Source organism: Furipterus horrens, unplaced genomic scaffold (genome assembly GCF_987537825.1).
Source record: "Furipterus horrens unplaced genomic scaffold, mFurHor1.1.pri manual_scaffold_6, whole genome shotgun sequence".
Classification (NCBI taxonomy): Eukaryota; Metazoa; Chordata; class Mammalia; order Chiroptera; family Furipteridae; genus Furipterus; species Furipterus horrens.
Window position 1 is genome coordinate 133215550 of NW_028327176.1, and position 25606 is coordinate 133241155.

General features: G+C 40.9%; 2 protein-coding genes and 1 long non-coding RNA gene across 4 annotated transcripts in view; 1 reads left to right on the forward strand and 2 right to left on the reverse strand.

The window, feature by feature from the left end:
• Nucleotides 1-1616: 1616 nt before the first annotated feature.
• LOC150007459 (uncharacterized) lies at nt 1617-10929 on the forward strand. 2 transcript variants are annotated; one of them, XR_016511631.1, is made up of 3 exons: nt 1617-1867; nt 9113-9322; nt 10722-10929. It is a non-coding gene; the product is annotated as an uncharacterized LOC150007459 (long non-coding RNA). The 2 variants fall into 2 exon arrangements; XR_016511630.1 differs by lacking the exon at nt 1617-1867 and adding an exon at nt 4812-5048.
• Nucleotides 2916-4783, reverse strand: LYRM2 (LYR motif containing 2). The gene is made up of 3 exons (XM_090279672.1): nt 4717-4783; nt 3863-4003; nt 2916-3192 (listed from the first exon to the last, which is right to left on the reverse strand). Exons 1-3 carry the CDS (start codon nt 4759-4761, stop codon nt 3112-3114), a joined length of 267 nt encoding a protein of 88 aa, XP_090135798.1. The 5' UTR covers nt 4762-4783; the 3' UTR covers nt 2916-3111.
• MDN1 (midasin AAA ATPase 1) overlaps nt 9451-25606 on the reverse strand; it is a 160646-nt gene continuing 144490 nt past the window's right edge. The window contains exons 90-102 of the mRNA XM_090279673.1: nt 25430-25597; nt 24264-24365; nt 23224-23425; nt 21937-22110; nt 17922-18085; nt 17023-17112; nt 15966-16081; nt 15199-15373; nt 13966-14039; nt 13748-13862; nt 12854-12917; nt 11677-11819; nt 9451-10904 (exon numbers count right to left, since the gene is read on the reverse strand). Coding sequence (XP_090135799.1) covers nt 10716-10904; nt 11677-11819; nt 12854-12917; nt 13748-13862; nt 13966-14039; nt 15199-15373; nt 15966-16081; nt 17023-17112; nt 17922-18085; nt 21937-22110; nt 23224-23425; nt 24264-24365; nt 25430-25597 — 1776 coding nt within the window. The 3' untranslated portion in view covers nt 9451-10715. The remainder of the gene's footprint in view (nt 10905-11676; nt 11820-12853; nt 12918-13747; nt 13863-13965; nt 14040-15198; nt 15374-15965; nt 16082-17022; nt 17113-17921; nt 18086-21936; nt 22111-23223; nt 23426-24263; nt 24366-25429; nt 25598-25606) is intronic.

Here is a 25606-nt window from a genome sequence, read left to right on the forward strand (position 1 = left end):
AAACATTAAAACATTGTTATAATTTTATTTAAAGAGAAATCTTTTCCTATAAGTCAAATATTGTGACTATAAAGGTGAATATATTAACACAAAAGCAAGACACAGCACAGCAAAGCACCTTTTTTTAATACAAAATAGAGTGGGTAAAAAGTGATTCAGTTTTATCAATAAACAGTTAATGTAATCCTAATACAATTTTTCAAATGTCTGACTCAAGGAAGGAAATAGCTTATGGTGATTTCTAGTTTGGCACAGAGTGACAATTTGCTTTTTATCCTGTTTGAATCTTATTCTAAATAATCCCTTTTTTATTCCCAAAGTAGATGTGAACTGCTTCCATGTGTTTTTTTTTTATTGGCATTTTCCTTACTTAGTCCATAAGAGAGATAATTTAGGTAAGTATGGGTCTCTGCCTCCCAGCTTTCCTGAGTGTGTCTACTGGTATGACTTCAGTAACATATACATCAGGAAATATGTTCTGTTTTTCTCATGTTAGAAAGTCATCTGTCTCTGCAGGCACATTCATAGCATTGCCTGTGCCATGGATTTGAAATTTCCAACCTGATGGCACTTCAAAGGGGGACATGACAGGGACAGGCACTATGTTAAATAATAGCCTTAGCCACTTCTCATATACGAGAAAGCTTCTGTATTTTAGAAAAAAAATTTAATATAAAGTTTGGTTTATTGTTAGTTCAAATACATAAGCTGAACATTCAAACTTCTTAAAGTTATACTTTAGGAAAAAAACTTCCACATTCAAATACGAGTCTAGTTCACGGAACATACCCAAGAAGGTGATTTGTTGTCAGATCCTGAATACTGATAAAGATGATGAATAAATTGTATTTCACCAGCAGTTTTAGTCTAGCCAACATCTTAGTTAACAATCATGGCTCCATATATAAGAAGAGATTGCTAAATAAATCTTCTTAGGCTAAACAACACACTTGGCCTATAATTCAGAGGGAATAATCAAAACATGTAAGGTAACAAAAGTAAACTTCTTTAGAGATGAAGGTAAAAGCTTGTCCATTATAATCTAAGCCTCTGAAAGAAATTACCTTTTTAGTATTTTACCCATTTAAAAAAAATTACTTCAAGTCAGGTTTTCTTGGAGTCTTTGGTATTTGCATCTTGCAAAATCAAACCACAAAGACTTTCCATGTACCCCACTGCTAGGAAATACACCTAGTCACTGACTTCCTCGCCTCATAAAAAGATGACTTTTACCTTCAGGATTTTAGGTTTGGGAGAGAATGGCCTATACTTGCATGTGTACGTCAGTTGTGTTACACAAATATTTCTAAAGTGTTCTCTGTTCAGAAACTTCACAAATGCTGTTTTCATCAGATGGCTTTGCAGTAGGTTGACTAACACAAAATCTAAAAATTGCCTCATGCACGCATTTTGAATTAGTAGATTGCCCTGTGGAAGAGTACTCAGAATGATTTTGTCCTGTGGGCTCTGAGGCTGTGGGACAGGGATGTGGACCCTGACAATGCAGGTCATTGACATACCCCACCATCGGCTTAAGCCTCTGCTCTGGTGCACAGTCCTGATACCATTTTTTATTTTGCATATTTTTTTCTGTATCTTTCAGGTGCTGTTCAGATTCTTGAATTAACTCTTTAGGTCTGTATAGTAACAGCACTTCAGTCTGCAGGACTACCAATACTAGCCTCTTACCATCAACTTTCACTAAATTAACTGTTACACATTTGGTCTCTTTCAAACGTGTCCCCAAATCCACTTTTCTCTCTGATGTAGTCTTCAAACTTTGTTTTTTCCTGTCACTGTAGGAGAACCTGATGCACTGAAGATCTTCCCTAATGATTTACTGTACTTCTTGTACATGGATGTTAAGGTAATTGCATTAGTTTCATCCAGAAATTGCCTAAAAAGAAGTTGCCTCTTCTCAGGGTGTGCAAGGTGTTCATTAAGCTTCTCTTTCACTTCTCTAACAAAGTTCTAGATTTCCAGTAGTGATCTTTTTGAGTATCAGATTATGACACATCTGAAGAACATACCTCAACAATTCTGAGGGGTAATGGAGGATTTTTCAAGAAAGTTCTAGGTTATCTTCCTGGGGTTAGTACACCCCCAATCCTACATCTCATAGTGTTTTTCAAAACAGCTTTAGTTATACAATGTTATTTATCAGTTATATCTCAACTTTAAAAAAATCAGAAAAACAGCTTTATTGAGGTATAATTCGCATACATATAAAATGGATATTTCAATGGATTGAAATATTCCAACCAACACCAAAATATAAGTTTAGAATATTTTCATCACCCCCCCCACTAGAAATTTCCATATCAAGTTACTCTCCATTCCATTCAAAGCCCTAGCAACTGCTAATCTTTCTGTCTAGTCTACACATTTCATACAAAGGCAATCATAATATTGTCTTTTGTGATTGGCTTAACAATGTTTTCAAGGTTTATCTGTGTGTAGTACCTATCATACCGAATAATGTTTTCTTGTATAGATATACCACATTTTATTCATTTATCAGTTGCTGGGCATTTGGATTGTTTCTACTTTTTGGCTATTATGAAATAATGCTGCTATGAACATTTGTATACAAGTTTTTTGTACACATGTGTTTTCAGTTTTCTTGGTTGTAAACCTACTGAATCAAGTTACTATGTTGAACCTTTTGAGTAACTGACAGTGTTTTCCAAAGGGGCTGCACTATTTTATGTTCCCACCTGCTATGTATGAGGGGTCCAGTTTCTCCACATCTTCACCATTCCTTGTTATCATCTCCTTTTTAGTGTATGTGTAGTTTTGATTTGCATTTCCTTGATGAATAATGACGTTGAGTATCTTTTTATGTGCTAATGGTTCATTTGTTGTACTTTGTACTTGTTTTTGCTTCTTACAAAAACTGCTGACAAACTCAGAAACATTTTCAAAATACAGGGTATGTTTTACAGTGCTCAGGCAATTATTATGATACAGCTTTTACTTGCTCTCTGAAATGCCATGCTTCATGTTCTGGAGCGTTGTAAACATGGTTTGACTTGACTTTGGGCTGCCCATCGTTAAGCCTAAGCTCATCAAAACACAGAGACTTTGAAATCTTTCAGAATAATGGTATCATTAAGACTTCGCTAAAGCAAGTGTTTTTTCTAACTCCTTGAGCTGCATATTGCCTTGTGTAATCATCATCCGGATTGTATCCTGTAGGAGAAAATGAAATCTGGTCACTGTTTTACCTGGATAATCAGGGTACAGCTGTATTACTATATTTGTTAAAGTCAAGAACCAATAATGATAATTCAAACTGCTGCATATTAAGAAAGCTAAAAGCTAACAAGCAGGACTGTACCATGTCTGGCTAAACCATCATGCTGTAGTCTTTATAATTTTTTTTTTTAAGAGTAGTACTATTTTATTTTATTTATCTTTATTATTTATTTATTTTTAGAGAGATGAGAAGGGAGGGAGAAAGAGGAGAGAAACATCAATGTGTGGTTGCCTCTCGTGCGCCCCCATCTGGGGACCTGGCCCACAACCCAGGCATGTGCCCAGACTGGGAATCAAACCGGCAACCTTTTGGTTCTCAGGCCAGCGCTCAATCCACTGAGCCACACCAGCCAGGACTGTCTTTATAATCTTTGTGTGTGTGTGTGAGTGGGGGGATTAAGAGAAAAGTCTAGTGATGCTAGTGTAGAATGTAGATATAGCAAAGAGTGTAAATTTTTAAATATTTATTAAAAAGTGGAAAATCAGTAACATTAATGACCAAAATATACCATCTCAGTGACATTTATATTCCAAAATGCCTATAAACAATGTAAAAATTCACTGAAGAATACAAAAGGATCAGGGCTTATGATCTTGTTCTTACCTCTTCAGTGGCACTTTTGTTTCTTTTGAATTCTTCCCTCGCCCAGTCCTTCAGGTATTTGCGATCAGAATCATTTGGAACTTGCCGAATTGCTTGCAAAATCCTTCTGTAGAGAAGGAGAACTTGTTGCCTTCTCAAGAACTGTAAAGGGAAGGAGAAACAGCAGTTACAACTGCAATGATCACCAGCCCAGAGGCTCTTCTTTAGCAAATCAAAGTATAACCAGATAACTTCTCTTTGGTCCTTAATTTTGAAAAGGGTGAAGAAAATCCCTAGTTGGTGTGGCTCAGTGGATTGAGCACCATCCTGAAAAGGGCGAAGAAAAATCTTTTGTTTTAAAAGAAATGACAAGTTTATTTTGGCTGTTTGCTTACTCCTCTGTCTAACCTAAGAACCCTTAAAATCAAGAGCTCAGTAGGCAGAAAAAGGGCTACCAGACTCCCAGCAACTGCCACCACAATCACAGCACTTTTTCCAAACGCACTTGTTAAAACCCCTTGGTAACCTCCTCAGCTCTTTACCGTAGCTCAGTACAACAGGCACAGCCGTTTTTACCACAGCCACTGGGCACCTGAGGTGTCAGAGGTCCGAGATCAAGAGCCTGCCCCTACCTTTTCTGTCCAGACTAGAAGACAGAGGCCCACAGGACCCCGCCCTTCCCCGGCCCCGCCCCCTAACTCCCAGTGGACAGCGGTGTGCGACGCCCCACCCCCTCCCGCCCAGGCCAGAGCGTTAGGGGTCACTGGCCCCAGGTGCTCCCCAGGCGCATTCCAGAGATTGGGTGTAGGTAGAGAGGCAGCAGTGAGCTCAGACCCAGGAAAGGTGCCCTAGAAGGCTCGTGAGAATGTTGGTACCTGCTTAAGCGTTAGTGTCGCTGGGGGCAAGCGGGAAGCAGCCATGTCCTCCGAAGGGCAGGGTTGGCTAATGCGCAGGAACGGAAGTGGAGGGACTAGGGGGTGGGGCGAGCACGGTTTCTTGGGAGATGGCGTGCAGTGTGCCCTTCAGTTTTAAGAGAGCCCCCGCGTTTGGAATTAGGAGCTGTGTAGCCTTGGGCAGTTTCAGTTGTCTTAGCCTAAATTTTCTCATCAGTAAAATGGGATGGCAGTTTCTGTGTAATGAATGGAAAGGCATTTAGCACAGTTTTTGATGCTGGTTACGAGTTTTATTAAGTGGAAGTTTTTTGGAGGTGAGTGGGGGATTATTCTAGTGTACTGCTTTTGAGCTTTTGAAAGTATGTAATTAGAAATACTAGAAGTTTAAATATTAAGTTCTTTTAAATTTTTTTGTCCTGCTCCTTTGTCTTTTTTTTTTTTTCTTCCCTGCCCCAGCTGCAGCTTTAAGAATTTTGTATCACTAGCCCTCATTGGGTGCCTCAGTTGTTTGAGCGTTGTCCCTCACAGGCGAAGTGTCACCAGTTCAATTCCCAGTGAGGGCAAATTCTTGGGTTGTCGGTTTGGTCCCCGGGTGGGGTCATAGCAACTGATGAATTGATGTTTTTATTTTCATCCCTCCCCGTCTCTAAAAATAAAAAAATAATTTCGTATCACTAATAACAAGGAAATGCACATCCCTACATATTTATTTCCTCATACTTAGTCTTCCTCACAACACACACAAGCCCTGAGGCTCTATTACTATAAATGGGGTGTTTGCTGTACTACTTTCCCAAATAGGATTGTTCCAAATTAACACACAACCAAGCATGTTCATTGAATTATGTTTATTTGATGAACATTTACAAAAATGTTCAATTGCTCCTTTGCTTGTTTTTTGGAATCTTTGGTGCTCCCTTTCCTCGTTGGTTCTGGTTACTTAAGCTCTCCTGGTGTGAAGTGAGATGCCAGCAGCTCCCTCAGAGCTGGGCATGTAATGCACTGAAGGCAGTGTGCCACATGCAAGCACTCTTAAATGATTAGCTCTTTTAAACATTGCCAGGTTTACCCCATGACCACTTCTCCCCCCAAATTTGTCTACCAATTAGCAATAGCAATTCGCTGTTTTTTTCTTTTCAATATTAGTGAAGTTTAATATCCCTGACCACTTTTAGTTAGACTCATTTTGTAAATGCTCATGACTTTGATCCATTAATAGTGATTAAGATTTTTATTCTAATTTTGTATGGGCTACTTACCTATTTAATTTTTTATTTTGGTCCTTTATGTAGCTTTAGGTCTCCATACAATAATCACTTTTTAAGGCTTTTCTTTTTTTTAAACTTTTTTATTGTTAATGTTTAAAATGTTTACTCCATCTAGAATTTATTTTGACTAATGGCATCATGTGGATGTTAAGTTCTTTTCAGCTGCTAAACTAGAATTTTGACACCATTTAATTATTCTTTTTGGGTGCCCTTAGGGTAAATTCTCCCAGGGTTTGAAGAATCTGTTCAGGATTATTTCATCTGGAACTAGTATATTGTTTTTAATTTTTATTGTGTTATTACCTGGCAGGAAGACTCCCTTCTAGTGTTTTTTTGTTTTTTAACTTAACTATTTTTATTTTTGACACTATTACAGATGTCCTTTCCCTCATCCTTTGCCCACCTCCACCCATCCCCCACTGTCTCCTTCCCTCTGGCCACCACCACACTGTTGTCCATGTTGTACATATGTTCTTTAGCTAATCCCTTCACCTTTTTTTCTTCCAATCCTCTCCTCCCCTCCGATAGCTGTCTGTTCCATGTATTCAAGCCTGTTTCTATTTCATTGGCAATGGTTCGTTCATTCATTAGTCCATACATGTTAGATAGTACAAACATGTAAGATCATATGAACATGCAAGGTCATACGGTACTGGTTTTTCTGACTGGCTTATTTCACTTGGCATTATAATCTCCAGGTCCATCCATACTGTAACAAAAGGTAAGAGTTCCTTCTTTTTTACAGTCAAGTAGTATTCCACTGTGCAAATGTACCATAGCTTTTTTTAAAATAATGCTCACCTGAGGACATGCTTATTTAAGATTTTAGAGATGGGGAGGGAGGGAGAAATGAAGAGAAACATTAGCTGCTGCTCACACATGCCCCAACCAGGACTGAACCTGGAATTGATTTATGGGATGACACTCCAAGCAACCAGACCAAACCTGCTAGGGCTATACCATAGCATTTTTATCCACTCATCTACTGATCGGCACTTGGGTGTTGTGATTAGTGCTGCTATGAACATAGGGGTGCATATATATTTTTGAACTGGTGTTTCAGGGTTCTTTGGATATATTCCCAGAAGTGGAATTGCAGGGTCAAAAGGCAGATCCATTTTTACTTGAGGAAATTCCATAGTGTTTTCCAGTGGCTGCACTGGTTTGCATTCCCACCAAAAGTGCATGAGGGTTCCCTTTTCTGCACATCCTGGCCAGCACTTGTTGCTTGCTGATTTATTGATGGTAGCCATTCTGGCAGGTGTGAGATCTCACACTGTAGCTTGAATTTGCATGTCTCTGATGGCTAGTGATGCTGAGCATTTTTTCATGTCTGTCATCTGTATGGTCCTCTCTGGAGAAGTGTCTACTCTTCTTTGCCCTTTTTTAAATTGGATTGTCTTCCTGGTATTGAGTTGTAGTTTTTACTATATTTCTAAGATTAACCTCTTACCAGATTATCAGTGGGTAATGTGCCATACAGTGGGTTCCCTTTTCATTTTGTTGGTTTCTTTTGCTGTGCAGCAGCTTTAGTTTGATGTAGTTCCATTTTTTCCTGTTTCTCCTTGTCCTAGAAGATACATTGGCAAAAATATTGCTACAAGAAATGTCTGAGATTTTACTGCCTATGTTTTCTTCTAGGATTTTTATCATTTTGAGACTTAAAATCTTTCATCCATTTTGAGTTTATTCTTGTGTGTGGTGTAACCTGGTGGTCTAGTTTCATTTTTTTCCATGTACCTGTCCAGTTTTCCCAACACCATTTATTGAAGACTGTCTTTACTCCATTTTATGCTCTTTCCCCTGTAGTAGCATTTATGAGTCTTACATATTAATATTTCTGTATGATCTTTAGAAATGTTTTGATCATTTACCTCCAAATCATCTTAGGATCTTTAATAAAATTTTGACAGTGTTCCATCTATAAATTAATAAATGTGTGAAAACAGATATTTTTACCCCATTTCTTCTCATCCAGAAACATTCACTTATGCTAGACACTCATAGTACTGTCAGGAGTCACATATGCTTCCTGTCCTTGGCCTCACACTTTGCGCAGGAAGACATGTAAGTTCAATAAAGTGTTACAGATGTCAAGGTTCATAATATGGGAGCTTTCTTTCTGAGGGGTTATCTGAGCTAAGTGTTTGTCAGAAAGGCAACATATGTAAGAACATTCCAGACAAAGAACACATGGAACACTAGCAGATTCCAGGATCCCTGTAGTTTGCTGTGATCAGATCAGATAGTGTGGCGGGGATGTAGAGAGAAAGGACAGCAAAGGGTCATGCTACTAATACCCTCCTCATAGCAGGGACCTCTGGAGGGACTTGTGAAAGATCTCCTTGGATGTTGTGAGTTATGATGAAGTGAAGCTAGCATAGTGGTTAGTTTGGGATACCACTTAATACTCCAGGCTACAGGTTTAAAAGAATTCCAGCTGCAGTGCAGTCAGATGAGAGTGGAAAGGAAAACAGGATAAATGTCCAGAAGTTACTAATGCTGTGATGCTGTCTTGTCTGGTATTTTTCTAAATTGCGTGCGTGTGTATGTGAGGTGGAGGGTGGGTGTGGGGTTTCTATCCAGCTGTTTTCACTTAAGAATATTTTATGTATCATTAAATATTTTTGAGACCATAAAAAAACAAAAAAAAAACAAATACTAGCTACAGTGCAGCCAGAGGAGAGAAGTTAGAGCAAATAAGATCACGGTTTGGCTGAAGAAAGTAAGGCAGATGTAAAGACCGAGGAGCAGGTGAATGAGAGTGAGCGAGCGAGGAGGCCCAGCCTCGGTCCCTTCTGAGTGCCGCATGCTTTCCCTGTGGGCCGGGGTCTACCTGACCCCGACCTGGTCCGTTCCTGATAGGTCTTGTGACTGCCCCCATGTCTCCCAGTCCCTTTTGCCATCACAGCACAGCTGAAAATGGCACTCTTGGGTAGTTGCTTAGTGAAATTCCTCCTGTCCCAGACCCCTGGCACTATTCCAGGGCCAACGGAATACCACCATAGCACACCATCTGGGAAGCTTCGATTTGGATGGTCCTGTCAATTAAAGGTAGATATGACAGACCACCGCATCACTGCCATAATGTTGGTGTCTTTCCCTACCAGGCCCAATCCTGCCGGAAGAGTAATTTTCCTGCCCTATAAGGGGCTTTGGCCAATGAAATCTGAGTGGAAGAGAGGCATCATTTTGGAGCAGAATCTTCACAAGCCATTACATGTTTCTACCAACTTGCCATTTCTCCAATCCCATGAGGCCAGCATGCCGGAGCTTACCATCCGCGGCCATGAAAACAGGTTAAGAAACAATCCCTTACTGTAAGTAAAGCCACTGATGTTGTGGGGTCATATTAGTCTAAGCTAATGATAGCGGCCTGATGCAGCAGACCACATCACTGCCCTTTTATACTCCTGTTGTAGCCCATTAAGAATGGTCACAAATTACATCACTGGTGGTATGTATTTTTTTAATTGTTTTCAGAATATAAGCTGCATAGCTTTTTAGAATTAAAAAACAATGATGATATGTCAGGTACATGCTTTAGGACACTTGGTTAAACAATAAGCACTCTGCGTCTTTGATGACCACCTCAAAAGAGTGGCCAACTTCACAGTGTAACTCAATAACAGACTCAGTAATAGACGTTTATAGACAACATGCCATGATGTAATCAACAGTCTTGACAGTCAAAACTTAAATAGAACACAGCACACAGTTTCAAGTATTCAAGCACTGCTTTCTGGCCCAGTAGAAAATGCCTAAAAACCGTATTTTGAGGAAAAAACCAGATATAGCTGCTTAGTTCTTCTGGATACCAGCATTTCTTTTCCAGAATGAGACTGGCTCAGTCCAGCTTAAAGCAGTGTGAGGAATGATTCTTCCCTTTAACTGTTAAGAAGAAAAGGGAACTAAAGAAATAAATTACTACCAACAGCAGGGACTGTGGCACCAAAAGAATGGAAACAAAGGGACAATCACCTTTCCATCATTGCATAGTCTCCCAAAGCAGCAAACTGTGAAGTGCACTGAAAGCCACTTCATTTTTATACAGCCCAAGGATCATCTCTTGAGTCCTTGAGCTCCCACGAGGCCTGGATGCTTTATGAGCACACACATGTAACAAGCTTCCTACCCTTGAAGAGAAGGTAGTTCTTTTCACATGAAGCACAGTAAGAAAACACACTCAGACTCTGAAAACTGTAGCTGTCTCAGCTGACAGCTTTTTCGTCCACACTGTGGGCCTTGCAAAGCCAAACCTAAGAGTGGGGTCAGAAGCACAGCTCCCCTCAGGCCTGTCTCCAAAGGACTGGCGTAGTCCCATGCTCCTGGCACATCTCCTCCAGGCAGGCGTCCAGGCTTCCTTCGAGGAAAAGCAGACAGCTGGGCCCCGAGGGTGAGGCTGACCTCCTCTCAGACACGAGACCAGACACCTGATGCTCCTTCACTGCCCCAGGTCTGTTATAAGAATAGTAGCCCAGGCAAATAAGGAACCTGAGAATTTTCTCTGTGCTCTGAAGTCATGTGAAAATGTACATTACGATAAAATTTGTTTGTAGCTGTTGAGTGAATTTTTATAAATCAGATCCAATATAAAAAATATTTTAGAGCTGTAAGTTCAAAAACAGTTGTCTAAAAGGGAGCACCTGGGCAAGAAGCATGACATCTCGACGGCGGTTTAAAGTCCCAACTTTGGGCTATGTTCTCTCTGGTCTACAGGTGGTCAGAGGCTGTCACCAACTCAAACCACTGCCTGAGAGCGTCGCTGAGTGTCTCGGGGAGCGCATTCACATCGCGAAGAATTACGTAGAAGGGGAATGGGAACTCCTCCATATAGGATCGGATTTCAGGCATCTCTCCAGGTCCTTTAAATATTGGTACTTTAATGTCCAAAATAGAATCCTGGCAACAAAAGACATTTTGAAATAAAAGCTAAATCAGTATCCTTGGTTAGCTCTTTCATGATCTCTTCTAATGACATTTTTTACATCGCCTATGTGTAATTCCTGCATATGAATATGGCTTTCATTACTAAGTAAAACAAAATTTTCATTACTCATTGAGGACAAAGCAGACTTCTCTGAGCACCCCTTCTAGAAGGACAGGCACTGGCAGGGAGGGAGAGAAGTACAGTATAAGAAACCCGGTGTCCTTGTGATGGTTCGTCCCATTCTCAACTTGGAATACTTCACGTTAAATCTTCAACTTGCTACCTAGGCCTTAACCTGACCTGCGGAGACAGTGCTTCCACTGGTATGGAACTGCCCTGAGAACATCTGTCACTTGGTGACTGGTCTTCCTGCTTGGCAGAGGGCACTGCTGAAAGGGCTTGTCTACATTTCCACAAGGACAGGGCCCATTATCGAGGGTTGGCACTGGCATAGGTAGTTAAGTAGAGGGACTCTGGAGTCAGTCAGATCTTGGCTTTCTTACTCATTACCTATACTCTATGTTTCTGTCCTTCACCAAAGTAGGAACAATCCCCACCTCACTGGCTTAATGTGAAGTTAAATAAGAAAATAGTTGTGAAGTGCCTAGAACAGTGCCTGACAGGACATGGTGAGTATCAGGAATTCTGAGCGGAACGGTGCCACCCAGGCCATACATCAGACAGAACAGGTTGACGAGCATCTGCGCTTTATCCCGAGGAAAGTGGCTTTTAGTCATCACTCACCCGTGAACTAGGATTATCCAACACAACAAAAATGATGAAGATGTTCGCATTCCGGGCAGACTGAACTGCTGCCTGGACCCTGTCTCTGCCCTCGAGGAAGAGGCCGCGTCCATCCGAGACCACCAGCAGGAGCTGTGCCGTGTCTGTAGGAAGCCCAGCAGGAGGGGCAGGAGGAAAACAACAGAAATCCATTTTTAACAGTAACTCAGAACTACCTGAAGACAAAGTAAGTGTAGGCTTTCTGCACTACTAACATAAAACAGATCTCTAGAACTGCTGAATTCTGGGCACAAGTAAAGGGGGCCTCTAATTAAATCTGCTACTTCAGATGCCTTAGTCGGGGACTGCACGCGCACACACACACACAGCTGTCATTAAACATTTCTCAATAGTGTTTCAGGGAATGTCACATTTAGATCAACTTAATTGGAGAGCAACATATATGAGAACGAAAGTACATGATTTTTGCTATAAAATATAAAAATGCAGCAGTGAGGAGGCCATTAGAAGAAAGTACCCATGAGAACCCTGGAACTGTCTCAAAGTTTTGCTAATTTCTGTAATTATTTTTTCTTGAAATTGACTTAAAACTTAGAAGGGACCATTAAAATAAGCAGTGAATTAAAATGTTTAAAAATATTTAGCCATATAATGTTATCAGCAAAAGATTACAGTATTTGAGGGCGGCTGTCTCTGTCACAGTTTACCAGGTCTTGAGAGGCACGAAAGACTTGCTTCAAACAGGAAGTCTCTCCATGCTACAGTCATGACCGAGAGTTTTGCAAAGAGCTAGATAAAGAACTGGTGTGTTTCGAGCCCAAGTCAGTCATGGCTAGATTAGCTGGTTTCTGAATTATGTTACAGATTATTCATACTTAACTCCACACACCTTGCTCCTTTCATGATTCTCAATCTATCAAATAAGTACATACTAGTTAATATAAACCAGTTAGTCTAATTCCTTCACTGATTATAAGCCTCATGGGTGTGGGCTCAATGAAAATTTTTGAATGGATGAGTAAAAAATTCCATGACTGCCTAATACCTCTCCATGTCCTGCTTCTTTCTCACCCTGCAGTACATACACACATTGAAAGACGGTGCTGGGTACAGTGAGATGAAGCAAGCAAATACAACAAAACCATTTTGTCAACAAAGGCAGAAGAATGCAGCTTACCTGGACTGACGTTTTGTGAGAGCTGCTGAGCAGCTGCGAACATGTTGGCTACAGACTCTAGAAACTAAACCAGAACCAGAAACAATTAGAAACTATTTAAACTCTCTTCGCATTGCCAGAGGCTAACGTTATTTCTGACACTTAAGTGATTATCAGATAATCATCTCAGGTCTACAGGCAACCACGCTGCCCCTTCCAGCCGCCTGCAGTAAAGGACCACTGCGTGGCACTTACCCTGAGGTAGGCATTTGCAAACACAGCCGTGTCTGGTACGCACCACTAGTGTTCTACCAAGGCACCCCAAAGGAAAAGAAATACTTTTGCTGAAGAATAAGTCCCCCAAATGAACCAAACAGCTGTCCCCCCCCTCCCCCCAAAAAGAAAACTTAGTAAATTTAGCAAGAAGAGAGGCAAGGAAACAAAATGTCCAGTGCAACATACAGGAGGGCAGGAATCAGGTCAAAATGACTGTCCCATGTTATGTTTTGAACTTACGTCATCCTGAGCAAGTCACTAGCTTTATTTTTATATCATTTCTACTCTAGGTTAAACGGGAGAGAGAAACTGGCCTTGACCCACCTGATAAAAGAGTGCTGGGAGACTGTTTATTTTTCAAATGTTTCAAAACTTCCAGAAAAAGAGGGAGCCAGAAAATCAAAGATCCAAGTCAAAACTGATCTTTGAGAAACTGAGAAAAACAGGTTACACCCCGTTTAATAATGGGTGCCAAGGAAGTTTCTGTCCCAGTGGTACACAGGCTGGGGTTTACAGCTACTTTGTATTGTAGATTTTACCTGTCTTAACACCTCACTGGGAGGAAGGTGTTCTAAAAACCATGTCTTCCCTAAATGAGAAGAAAAACTGTGCAGAGGACATATGATGTCATTAGCATACCTGAGCAATCTTGGTTTTCTTTTGTTGGAATTTGCAGAGCCGTAGAATCTGAGATCCTGAGTAATCACTGAACTGTTCATGGAACGGGTGTAATAGCCTTACAGACTCTCCAAAACTTGGGGGAGAAAAGCCAAATACAACGGGGGTCATTTTTTCTGTCACATGAACAAAATAACCACAGAAGGCTAGTTTTCCCAGTGTGATTAAGTCACTCTTACCTACACACTGCTATCTGACCCACTTCCAGAAGAGTTAGCGCATTTCCGATCACAGCCAAAGATTCAAATGCAAGCTGTGAAATAGAGCATTAAGGGTTAAAGAAATCAGAATATCTTCTAGACCAGTGCCTTTCAACCTTTTTTATATCAAGACTCCCACAGAAAACATTTTTTTGGTACAACCCATAGGGAAGCCCCATCACTATGGCTGTTCACAACCAGCCCAGAGGCTTAGGTGTCCCCAGGCCCTGGCTAACACCACCAATGGTGAGAGCCAGAATCCATCAGTGGGGAAGACCTGCTCTAGACATCATCCAGGAGAAGTGATGTTGAGACAGTTGGTCCTTAAATTTTAAAAAACAACTTTTTTTCCCTACATAAAAAGTAATTTCTTATGGGTAAAAGTTTTAAAACCAATTCTAATCCTGCATAAATGACAGCATAGTTTAAAATTTTAAGTTTATAACGATACCTATAGCAACTAACATCTACTGAACACATCTCAAGTTCTAGACATTAAACCAAGTGCTCTACATCTATAATCTCATTCAGTTTTCATAACTCTGAGTTTGAGGTAGGTATTGTTATAATCCTCATTTCTCGGACTGACTCTTAAGAAGTAAATAAACTGCCCAAAGTCATGTTATAGTCAGTCATGTGGTAACAGGGGGCTGGGATCTGAACCCACGTTGAACTTTTCCAGCAGAGCCTATGTATAGAGTTTAGGTTATTCTGTGGCTCAGAAAAAACAACACATTCTTCAGTGTCCATGGTATTATTTATGGTATCATAAGTAATTCTATTCAGACTCCTAAACCTTGTTAATACTGATAGAACACTAACTCTAGATAATTTCAGGCTTAATTAGTGTGCGATGAATACATTTTTTAAAAAAAGATATTCCAGTATTATGTTGTGTATGGTCTAAAGAACAGGTTAATAGAACACTAAATTTTGTGGAAAATAATGCATTGTCAGATTTATTTATTCTGCAACTAGACAATAGCATAGAAAGGTTAAACAAAACAATTTAAAAGACCTATAATAGTAAGGGACCAAAATATTTGAGACATGCCCTTATTGAACTCTTTAAATTTTAGGTCTTCTCAAACACAGTATTCACATTCTCAGGAAAATCTAATTGGTGTTTCAAAGTTTTTTTTCCAGGTCACATTTAAAACATTTGATGGCTCATAGGACATGGTTTGGTGTTGAGTAACTGCTCTTTCTTACCTGTTTGGTATGGTTGTCTACCATGCTAGAAGAGTCATCGATAGCCAAACAAATCTGATACTGGCGTTTACTGGGCTTGGTCCTTCGAAGCCAAATCTTGTCTTTTCGAAACTGACTAGCAATGTATGGGATGACCTTCCGCATGTTCAGTCGCTTCCCAGTTCGATAGTCTCCTCTAATAAATGTACCCAAATGGAACAAAGATCAGTTAAAAACTGCTCATCCCTTGAGAACTTTTTTAAAGGATGAAATCACATTCATAATACCTTATAACCAATTATACCAAATAACCAGTAATCTGGCACAATGAAGAGTTACTTCAATTGAGGTTAAAGGGCCAAAATCTTCTTGATCAGCAGCCAAAAAAACTGGTTATGTATGTGGCAGTAAGAATTAGGTCAAAAAAATTAGACTTTTTAAATTAGAAAAAAAATGTTTGCATCGTCTTGGATTCTCTTTTCTGTTCTACAACTATGATTTTGGACCCATCTTTGAAAGATCTAAGTGAGTAACATGCAATGAGTAACCCAACACATAGCAATGTGAGCAGCACATACAAAGGCTCAGCCAATTTTCCCATTAAGTTATTAATGGGTCAAAGAAAATGCATCCATACCAGACTTCATGCAAACACCATACTGGTGCCTACACAGCTCAGATGGCAACCCAGAAGCCAGCACAGTAAGTGGGTAAGTGCCGAGCTCAATGGAAAAGGCAATACTGCCACCTTCTCGGGGCACTGAGTATATCCAGCAGAGAAGTCTTACTTCAGTTTGGCTGCCTGGGTGGGCTCCAATATGAGACGAAGCTGTTCACACAACTGCTGTGAAAGAGGTGCAGTTAAGATCAGGTAACTCTGCCACATCTCAGCTGCAGCCTTTTCCTGTGACAACAGTAACAACATGTAAGTTACCACTAGAACGTCAGAGTGAACCAAAGTCATTACAGCAGGATGAAAGTCTAACACTAAGTAGTAGAAAATAACTTGCATGAACTTTCTAAAGCTTTTCTTAGCTGCTATCTAATTCACCCGACTAAAAATACCTCTCCTTCCATCAAAACCACAATCCACTTTCAACTGAGAAAGAATAGAGTAAGACAGTAAAATACTGGAAGTCATGACCAAATCAAAGCCTTATTCACATTAATTACAGAGAGTATAACCTGTACCCTTCACGTGGAGAGAGAGCTGTGAATGGGTAATTTTGGTGCCAGCAGACCCAGCCACTTAATCGTGGGCTCTCAGAGTCATGTTTCAAAAGCAAAAGTGACAAGTGCAAATCTCCCAAGTAAGACATTCAAGAGTCTGCCTATTTCCTGGACACAAAACTCCATGACTTTTTGCCAGCTATGACAGAGCAGGCAATACATGTGTTAGGGATGATGCTCACAGACATACAATTAAAATATGTATATTTAGAATCTCAGCAAATTTAGAATGTCAAGTCATTAAAAATATAACTTCTCTGTGATCTATACTTCCATATTACACCAGATGACAATGTTCCAGATGCCCTCTTCTAGGGATGACACATTATTATTTTGCCCTGTTTTTCAACCACTGTGACATCTATTACATCCATTACAGAGTGATCAACAGAAGTTAAAAAATTAATCTATCAGTTTCTCTACTCTGATTAAACTACAGGTCTAGTGGCACAGCAGGCAAAAAGCAATGGACAGACTTAGGCTTCAGGAATGTAATTACATTCTCCATACACCTGGTCCCTTTTACAAAGGTTATCGGAGCTATAAACCTATAATATTAAGCTTGCTATATCTTAACAAAATTCAATATATTATATGAAAAGACCAGTGACTGACTTCTTCGGGGTTTCCAGGTTCATGTGGCTGCCACCTTTCCAGTTGTCTCTCCAGCTCCTGTCTTAACTCGTCAGTATCTTTTACAAAGGGCTAGGAAGAAGAAACAAGCACAGGTGAAAGGCTGCCCAGGCTGGCATTGCCAACTCACTGTCAGGTGGCCTCCTCCTTGCACTCTGAGTACATATCCCTGAGACATAAACCAAATTTAGTGGCACAGCAAGAAGATGCCAGATAACAATTCTTCTGCTTTCCATTTGTTGAGACAAGATGGATAAGGGAAATTTTTTAAATAGAATTTATTGGGGTGACATTGGTTAATAAAATTATACAGATTTCAGGTATACAATTCTACATTAACTTGCCTGTGCACTGTTCTGTGTGGATAAAGGAAATTTTAACATTTATAAATCAAAATCTAATTCCCATGAAGACATAAATAATGAAAATACTGATTAATCTAGACTGCCATTAATTCAAGCCATTAGGGAAAACTATTCAGATACTCAGTTCTTCCTAAATGCATTCATTAAGTCAAAGAATCTTGCTACTTAACCCGCGTAAGCTGTTAACTACCCTGTGGGCTCCTTACCCACGCATGGCGGACATGAGAAGAGATGCGAGCACTGAAGGCCCGAGACCCACCATCACTGCCGGGTCCAGGCCAGCACCCACTGTAATCCCGGGATTAACCTTAGAACAGTGTTTTATCTGCTTAGAGAGCACCTGTCATACCAACAGGGACCCTACAAATTTTGATAAGGATATGACACCTCCAAACAACCAGATGTTCCATAAAAACAATTTATAATGATATTTTGTCAAATTACTAAAGCAGTAACTTGTGAAAAACTTTTTCCCCTACCCTAACCACCACCTCCAAATTATGCAGGTTTTAGTACCTGGAAAATTGTGTCCACAAGGAACTGGTGGGCTGTATGAATGGTTGAATCTCGGCTTCTCTCTGGTTTCTCATTCTCTGCCCCCTTTTGGGATTTGTCTGTCCTGGGGTCTTGGTCTTCCTCTGTTTTAACAGTTTTGGTCTCCATCTCCATCTCATCAAAGCCTATTTACATAGAAAACATAGCTTTACTTACCATAATAATAACATAAAGATTGAGCCTTCATGGTTGCCTGTCAATCCTAACAAACTTCACTCTTTCACTCCCCAACACATCTCCACATATTGGTTCCCCATGTTCTTTCTGAAATAGTCAATACCAAATAGATTCTTATTCTCCTAACAACTTCTCCCCACCCTGATGTTGAAGACGGCTGTTCTGAGGAGGTGGGAATAGGAGAGACTATATAAGGGGGGGAGACACCCCCCCCACAAAAAACCCAGAGTTTATAGAAATTGTGTATTCCTACATGTTTAAACCTCAGTCACCTTCAAAGTACTCTCCATTTGATGCAATAAAACTATTGAGACTTTTTTCCACTGCTCAAAACAGTTTTTGAACTCAATTTTGATGCCTTTTCATGCTTCTACTTTTTGTTTTGGTTCTTCCACATCAGAAAAACATTTCCCTATGAAGATTTTTTTCATCCAGGACAACAAAAAAAAAGTTGCTCAGGGCGAGATATGGTGAATAGGGAGGGTGGGGCATAAGGGTCATGTTTCTGGTCAAAAGCTGCTGACTCTCAGTGCAGCATGGGCAGGTGCGCTCACAAATCATCCATTGTGAAATGGGCAAACGCGTTGAAAGTCTTCAAAAAAAATTAACTGAAGCTGAATACAGCCTCTGACAACACCACCAGCTGGTACACTGATACAGATGGGTTCCTAGAACACTCACCTAGCAGGGAAAACCTGTACTACAAGGGGCCCACCCGCCAGAAGAGAATTCTGGCTTTTGGGAGGTACCCCCCTCATAGCTTATGCTGACAAGCCTTCAAGAACTGGGTGATTCTTTTAACTATGTGCATGTAAAACTTTGATATAAATAAAAACTAAAATAAATAAAATCAAGAGTTCCATTTTATAGATGAAGAAACTGAGACCAAGAAATGAGTAATCTGCCTTAGCCTGTGAAGTGAGTAGAGGCCAAGTCTGGATGTGAATCTATGAAATTCTAACCACAGAGCTGTGCCTTTCCCACCATCACATAATGGCCCGTCAATCAATAGTACTAATGCCCTGAGAGGGCAGGAAGGAAGAAGAAAAAGCTTTTGAATTTGGCAAGTTCTTTTAAATTTGCATTTTAAAATTATTGACAGTTAAATTTTATACTGCTGATAGTTATTTTTTAATGTACTGAATACATTAAAAAATAAATAAACTCCTAGTAATAGCCCTTGGTCAACTATTAAATTGAACTATATGCAAGGAGTTTTGTTACTTTCTCACATGCATTGTCCCCATTCTATTTCTTTAAATATTTCACTGCATTTTATGTTAATGTTGTATATCTTCATATAATCAAAAACATTATTTCTCTAATATTCAAGAATATTCCTTCTTGTCACAAGTTGAGCGATCTATTCTTTTTTCTTTTAAATTGTGTATTTCATTATGTTGTTACAATAGTCCCAATTTTATCCTCTTTGCTCCCCTCTGCCCAGTACCCTCCTTCCCACAGCAATCCCACCCCCACCTTAGTTCATGTCTATGGGCCATACATGTAAGTTCTTTAGCTTCACTGTTTCCTATATTATTTTTTTTGTAAAAAAAAAAAATTATTTTTTAAAATTAATTAATTTATGTATTTATTTTTAGAGAGAGGGGAAAGGAGGGAGAGAAACATCACTGTGTGGTTGCCTCTCATGCGCCCCCAACTGGGGACCTGACGTGCAACCTAGTCATGTGCCCTGACTGGGAATCAATCCAGCGACACCTGGCTCACAGGCTGACGCTCAATACACGGAGCCACAGCAGCCAGGCCTATATTATTCTTAAGTTCCCCTTGTCTATTTTGTACCAACCAATTTTGCTTCTTAATCCCTGCACCATTTCCCCATTTCTTCCCATCCCCCTCCCAGCTGATAACCCTCCAAATGATCCCTAAACCTATGATTCTGTTCCTATACTGGTTTGCTTAGTTGGATTTTGTTTTTAGTTTTTAGATTCAGCTGTTGATAGTTGTGAGTTTGTTGTCATTTTAGTGTTCACAGTTTCGATCTTCTTTTTCTTAAATAAGTCCCTTTAACATCTCACACAATAATGGCTTGGTGATAATGAACTCTTTGAACTTTACCTTGTCTGGGAAGCACTTCATCTGCCCTTCCATTCTAAATGATAGCTTTGCTGGATAGAGTAATCTTGGATGTAGGTCCTTGCTTTTCATCCCATTGAAAATTTCTTGCCTGCAAAATTTCTTTTGAGAAATCAGCTGACAGTCTTATAGGCACCCCTTTGTAGGTAACTCTCTGCTCTTGCTGCTTTTACGATTCTCTCTTTATCTCGAACTTTTGGCATTTTAATTATGATGTGTCCTGGTGTGGTCCTCTTTGGGTCTAGCTGGTTTGGGACTCTCTTCCTGAACTTGTATATCTATTTCCTTCACCAAATTTGGGAAGTTTTCCTTCATTATTTTTTCAGATTAAGCTTTCGATTTCTTGTTCTTCCTCTTCTCCTTCTGGCACAGCATGATTCGGATGTTGGTACGTTTAAAGTTGTCCCAAAGGTTCCTAAGCCTCTTCTCATTTTTTTTTCAATTCTTGTTTCCTTATTCTGTACTGGTTGACTGTTTTTTTCATCCTTATGTTCCAAATCATTGATTTGAATCCCTGTTTCCTTCCCTTCACCATTGGTTTTGTGTAGATTTTCCTTAGTTTCACTTAGCACAGCCTTCACTTCTTCCCTTATGCTTTTGCCGTACTCAAGCATATCTGTCAAGCCTGTGAGCATCTTTATCACCAGTGTTTTGAATTCTCCGTCTGTTACGTTCGCTATCTTCTCATCACTTAGTTCTCCCACTGGAACCTTGATCTGTTCTCCTTTTTGGGCCATACTTCTCTGTCTCCTCATTTTGACAGGCTCCTGTGTTTGTTTGCCTCTGTGTCTTACATAGAGCTATCACTCCTGTTATGTTGTAAGAGATGGAGCCTCAAGTATTCGTCAGTACAGGGCAACCCATTTCACCATATTGTGGTGCTGTATGTGGGGGAGGAGTCTGAGAGGGAACAATGCGACTTGCTCAGCACTCGCCCCTTTTCCAGGCACTTCTCCCACTTCCGAATGGGACTGACGCCCCTGTAGCTGTTGCCCTGGCCGTTGTTCCCAGAGTGGATGGGTCTGCGGACATTCTAGGACCATGGGGGCCCTTTAAACAAGCGGACTCTGCTGAGAGATCAGCAGTTTCTTCCTCCGCCCCAATCCCCAGTGGTTTACAGTCAGAAGCAATAAGGCTTGATTTTTCCTGGTGGAGGGTCCATGAGCTACGCAGTCTGGTCAGGAGCTGGGAACGCTCCCCAGGTGTGCCTCCCCACTTTTTAAAATGTGTGACTGTGCTTTCCGCTGCTCCAGCCGCCGCCGCCTCCACTACCACACCGCGTCCTTTCTGCCCCTCCTACCTATCTGGATGAATATTTCTTCTTTATATCTTTGTTTGTTGGACTTCCATGCAGCTTGATATTCTGGAACTTCTGGTTGTCTCTAGTTTTGAGGTAGCTGTATTCATTCTTAGTCGTGGAGGGAGACCCAGTCCATTTGTCTAGGCCTCCATCTCGGAAGGATGCTACATATGTTTAAAAGGCTGATGGAATTTTGTCTGAAACTCAAGTTTCACTGGTCTCCTTGAAAGAGTGTCCTGCAACACCACTTTTCACCTTTCCACTCCAAGATGAAACACAGTGACATTATAGGCAAATAAATGTCTAAGCCATGAGTTTTGGACCAGACTAGACTACAGTACGAGAGAAGCAACTTATCTAAATCAGAGAGCTCAAGAGGGGTCTGTTCACTGTGAAACTCACCAGAGCTTGCCATGGTCCCCGACTTGACCTCCTGTGGCTTCAGCTGCTCTGTATCCACTGCTTTGAGCTCCTCCTGCTCCTCCATGTCCATGAGGGTATCCTCTATCTCCTCCTCCTCCTCCTCATCCTTGCTGGAGTCCTTTGCAGACTGTTGTTGTTCCATGCTGGCTACATCTGCCAACAAAGTACACATACACATAGAAAGCTTAGGTCTTTGCAGAACAAAGTAATTGTGAGTGGGCGTGGTTTCTGGCATTACCAGCTTCCAAGAGTCTAATAATGCTGCTTCTGACCAGCTATGTGACTTGGACACAGTGCTTGGCAGGTTCGTGCCCAAGATGTCCTACTGACCTACTGATGTAACTGCCTATTCTCTACCCACCACAGAAGCTACAAGGATATAGTGTAACTACACGTGACCACAGAAGTAGGATGTTTACCTGGGTTTCTACTGCTATGATCAGAAACTGAACCAAAATAGAGAGGTTGGGCACATGGCACATCATTCAGAGGAGCTAGTTATGTATGGGTGGAGAATGGTAGTGGTTAAGAACATAACATTTGGCATAGAAAGACAGACGAGGAATCCCAGCATCCAGATCTTGGATAAGTTCTCAAACTTCTTAGGATTCAGTGTGCTCATCTATAGAATGGAGACAGCCTCACTCATGAGATTACTAGAGGAATTCCATGACCATGCAGCAAAGGCTCAGAACAGTGTTTAGTACAAAGTAAAAGTTCAAAATATGGTAGCTGTTATTATTGTTATTATTGCTGCTTTATTTTCCTAACAAGTAGGGACAGAAGAGGAAAAAAAGTCATCTTCAGAACAACTGTTTTTGTACTATCCTCATAGGTAGGTATTATCAATAGCAGTTTTACATATTAGGAATAAAACGGTGAAAAGCCACCAAGAGCTAGAAACAAGAGACTGACAAAGGCCTGAATACTCTCTTTTCACGTGGGTGTTTTTCCCCACTCCCTTTTTGCTTACAGAGAAAACACATATCTCCAGTTCACAGCTTCTGCCATTGCAGGGAGCAACCTCAAGGTAATTATGAGGAAATGCCCTGTAATCAGTGTGGGGCCTGGACATCGCCAACAGTTATCAACAGTATTTTAAAAACTTACACTAGATCCAGAAACACTGAGCACCTGTACTTGACTATGGATACCTTTAAACAGAAAACCAAGATGAATTTGTAATAACACCTGGTGGGCACACAGCCACACAGAGTAGGCTCTCAGAGAGAGCTCAGTGAGCAAAGAAGCCTTCCCTGCACCTACCATAGGTCTGTGTATCATAAGGGTCACTCCCTTGTTTGATGTGCTCAAATGCAGCTGCGTCCTCGGCCTGGGCCTGGGGCTGGGTGGGCTCTTCATCAGCACGGCTGTCTGTATCCACAGTCCTCAGCCTCTTGTGCACATGCTCATTGTGATCACCCATGGAGCGTTCATTGTCGGCATGCCCAGGTTTCCTCTTAAAACTCTGTGGGAAACATGAGGAAATCCATCAGAGCCTTGGAAAAAAACTGAAAAAACCCATAATGCCCATCCACAGGAGGCTGGTTAAGTAAATTAGGTACACCCATACAAAAATGTAATTCAATGCAGCCATCAAAAAGAATAGGCAGTTCTTTATATATACATACAGAACAATTGCTGATATAGTACCTGAATAAAGGCAAGGAAGCAAAGAAATTCACATAGACATACATATATCCACATGCTACATATACAGAAAAGATCTGAAAGAAGACAAAATTAGTAGCATCAATTTCCTCGGATGGCTTGAGGATAGGGATAGGATGGAAGTTTTTTAGTGAATTAATTTCTGTACACTAATTTTGTATCATGTGCATGAATGACACCCTATTAAGAAACTTAATGATTGCGGGAGAGGGGGTGGGCTGGGTGGGGGAGAGAAATGGGGGGAAAATGGGACAACTGTAATTGAAAAACCAAAAAAAAAAAAAGAAACTTAATTTTAAAACTCAAAAGACTATGGACATTGAAAAGAGTAACACTGGTTGGTGCCGGGCAGCAGCACATACACTAGGCTCTTGGCTCCGCATTAGGGAGGGGGTGTGGTGTGCACACACGTGTGTGTCCGTGCACAAGGAAGAAGGCCCATGACAGGGTTACCCTGGGAGAGCCCCAGGGCCTCGTCTATTCACCAGTGCTGCTATCAGGTCTGGTAGAACAAGGACAGCAAAGGCAGAGTATGTGGCCCTTTTTTTTTTTCTTTTTAATAAATCACTATGTGTAGAGCATTTTTTTTTCTACAAGCAGCCTTCACTTTAGGTTAACTGAAGAGTGAGTGAGACCTGTGTGTTTTTCCTGGTCTGCTTCTGGGAGGCCAGCCGGGCGATGCAGCTGGACTCGTGGCCTTCCGCCTGGTTTGCGTCCGCAGCTCCACTCCCGTGTTCCTATGGAATCCAAGCCATGAAAGATGAGGCTGCAGCAAGCTATCCAGCACCTGGTTACTGCTCTACATTGCGCACAACTTTTCTCACTATTATTCTCATCTCAGAGTTAAATATTCACACCTGCCCACCTGCTCTGGCATTCACCCGCAACTACAGCCTGGCCTGTGGGCAGAAACAGGAGCATCTAGATCTGGATCTGTAACCCTCTTGGGCGACTTTGCTTTTGCAAAGCTGATTAGTTCTTTGTTTACAAGAGTATAGCAGCTTACTCTGAAGGCAGGACAGACCTCAATTAAAAACTAGCCTTCATTAGCAACCAGCTGTGTACCCTTTGAGATTGTTATTTAACTTCACTAAGGGTTAACTCAAATATAAAATAGAGAAAATATTTAGAACAATAATATAAGCTATCCTATAATGTGATTATGAGAATTTGCTGAAATAATAAAAATGCTTAGTACCTAATGGGTGCTTGATACATGGGGTGGAGACAGTGTAAGTATGTACACAGTCATTGGTGAGAAAACTGGGGCTTTGAGAGGCTAAAGGAGTTGTCAAGAGTCACACTACAGCAGCAGGTGCTTTGACTCAGTGGTCTTTTCATAGCCTGCCAGCAGCCCAAATAGTGGCTCTATACAGAACACAGTACTCCAGGTCAAAAAATAAAGAAGTGTTTTGTTTCCTAAATTAAAACATTTAGAAGCCTGATGAATTACAAGAAAAATGGAAGCACTATTAGAGGCCTATTATTGAATGAAGTCTGAATTCTACCTTCCTTTCCTTGGAAGCAGTCTAAAAAAAAATAACTTCAACCTCACCCTCTCATGAAGAACTACCATTCCAATAACTTTCTCATTAAGTCCATCAGTTAAATAAAGTGTGTAGCAAATATTCTGGGGTTAGTTTGAGGAAGCATATAAAAATAGGTCTGTGGTCATTTTCTCAAGAATGAAAGATGATCTTTTACATGTCAACAACAATTAAACATCACATGTAAACCAACTACTGAGACCTCAGCCAGAGAGAAGATCCTCCTAAGAGGCAGCTGGCCAGGGACCCCTCACCTCCTCCCCTCGCTCGCTCTCGGGCCTGGCCCCGGCCAGCTCCACGGCCTGTGTGCTCTGCACGGTCTCCACCCCAGTCTGCCCACAAGAAGGGTGCTCTTCCCTCTCTGGAGCCTCTGGCATCTGCTCCTCTGTGTCAGAGTCCTCCCCTTCTTCTTTTTCCACCTTCTGCAGGGA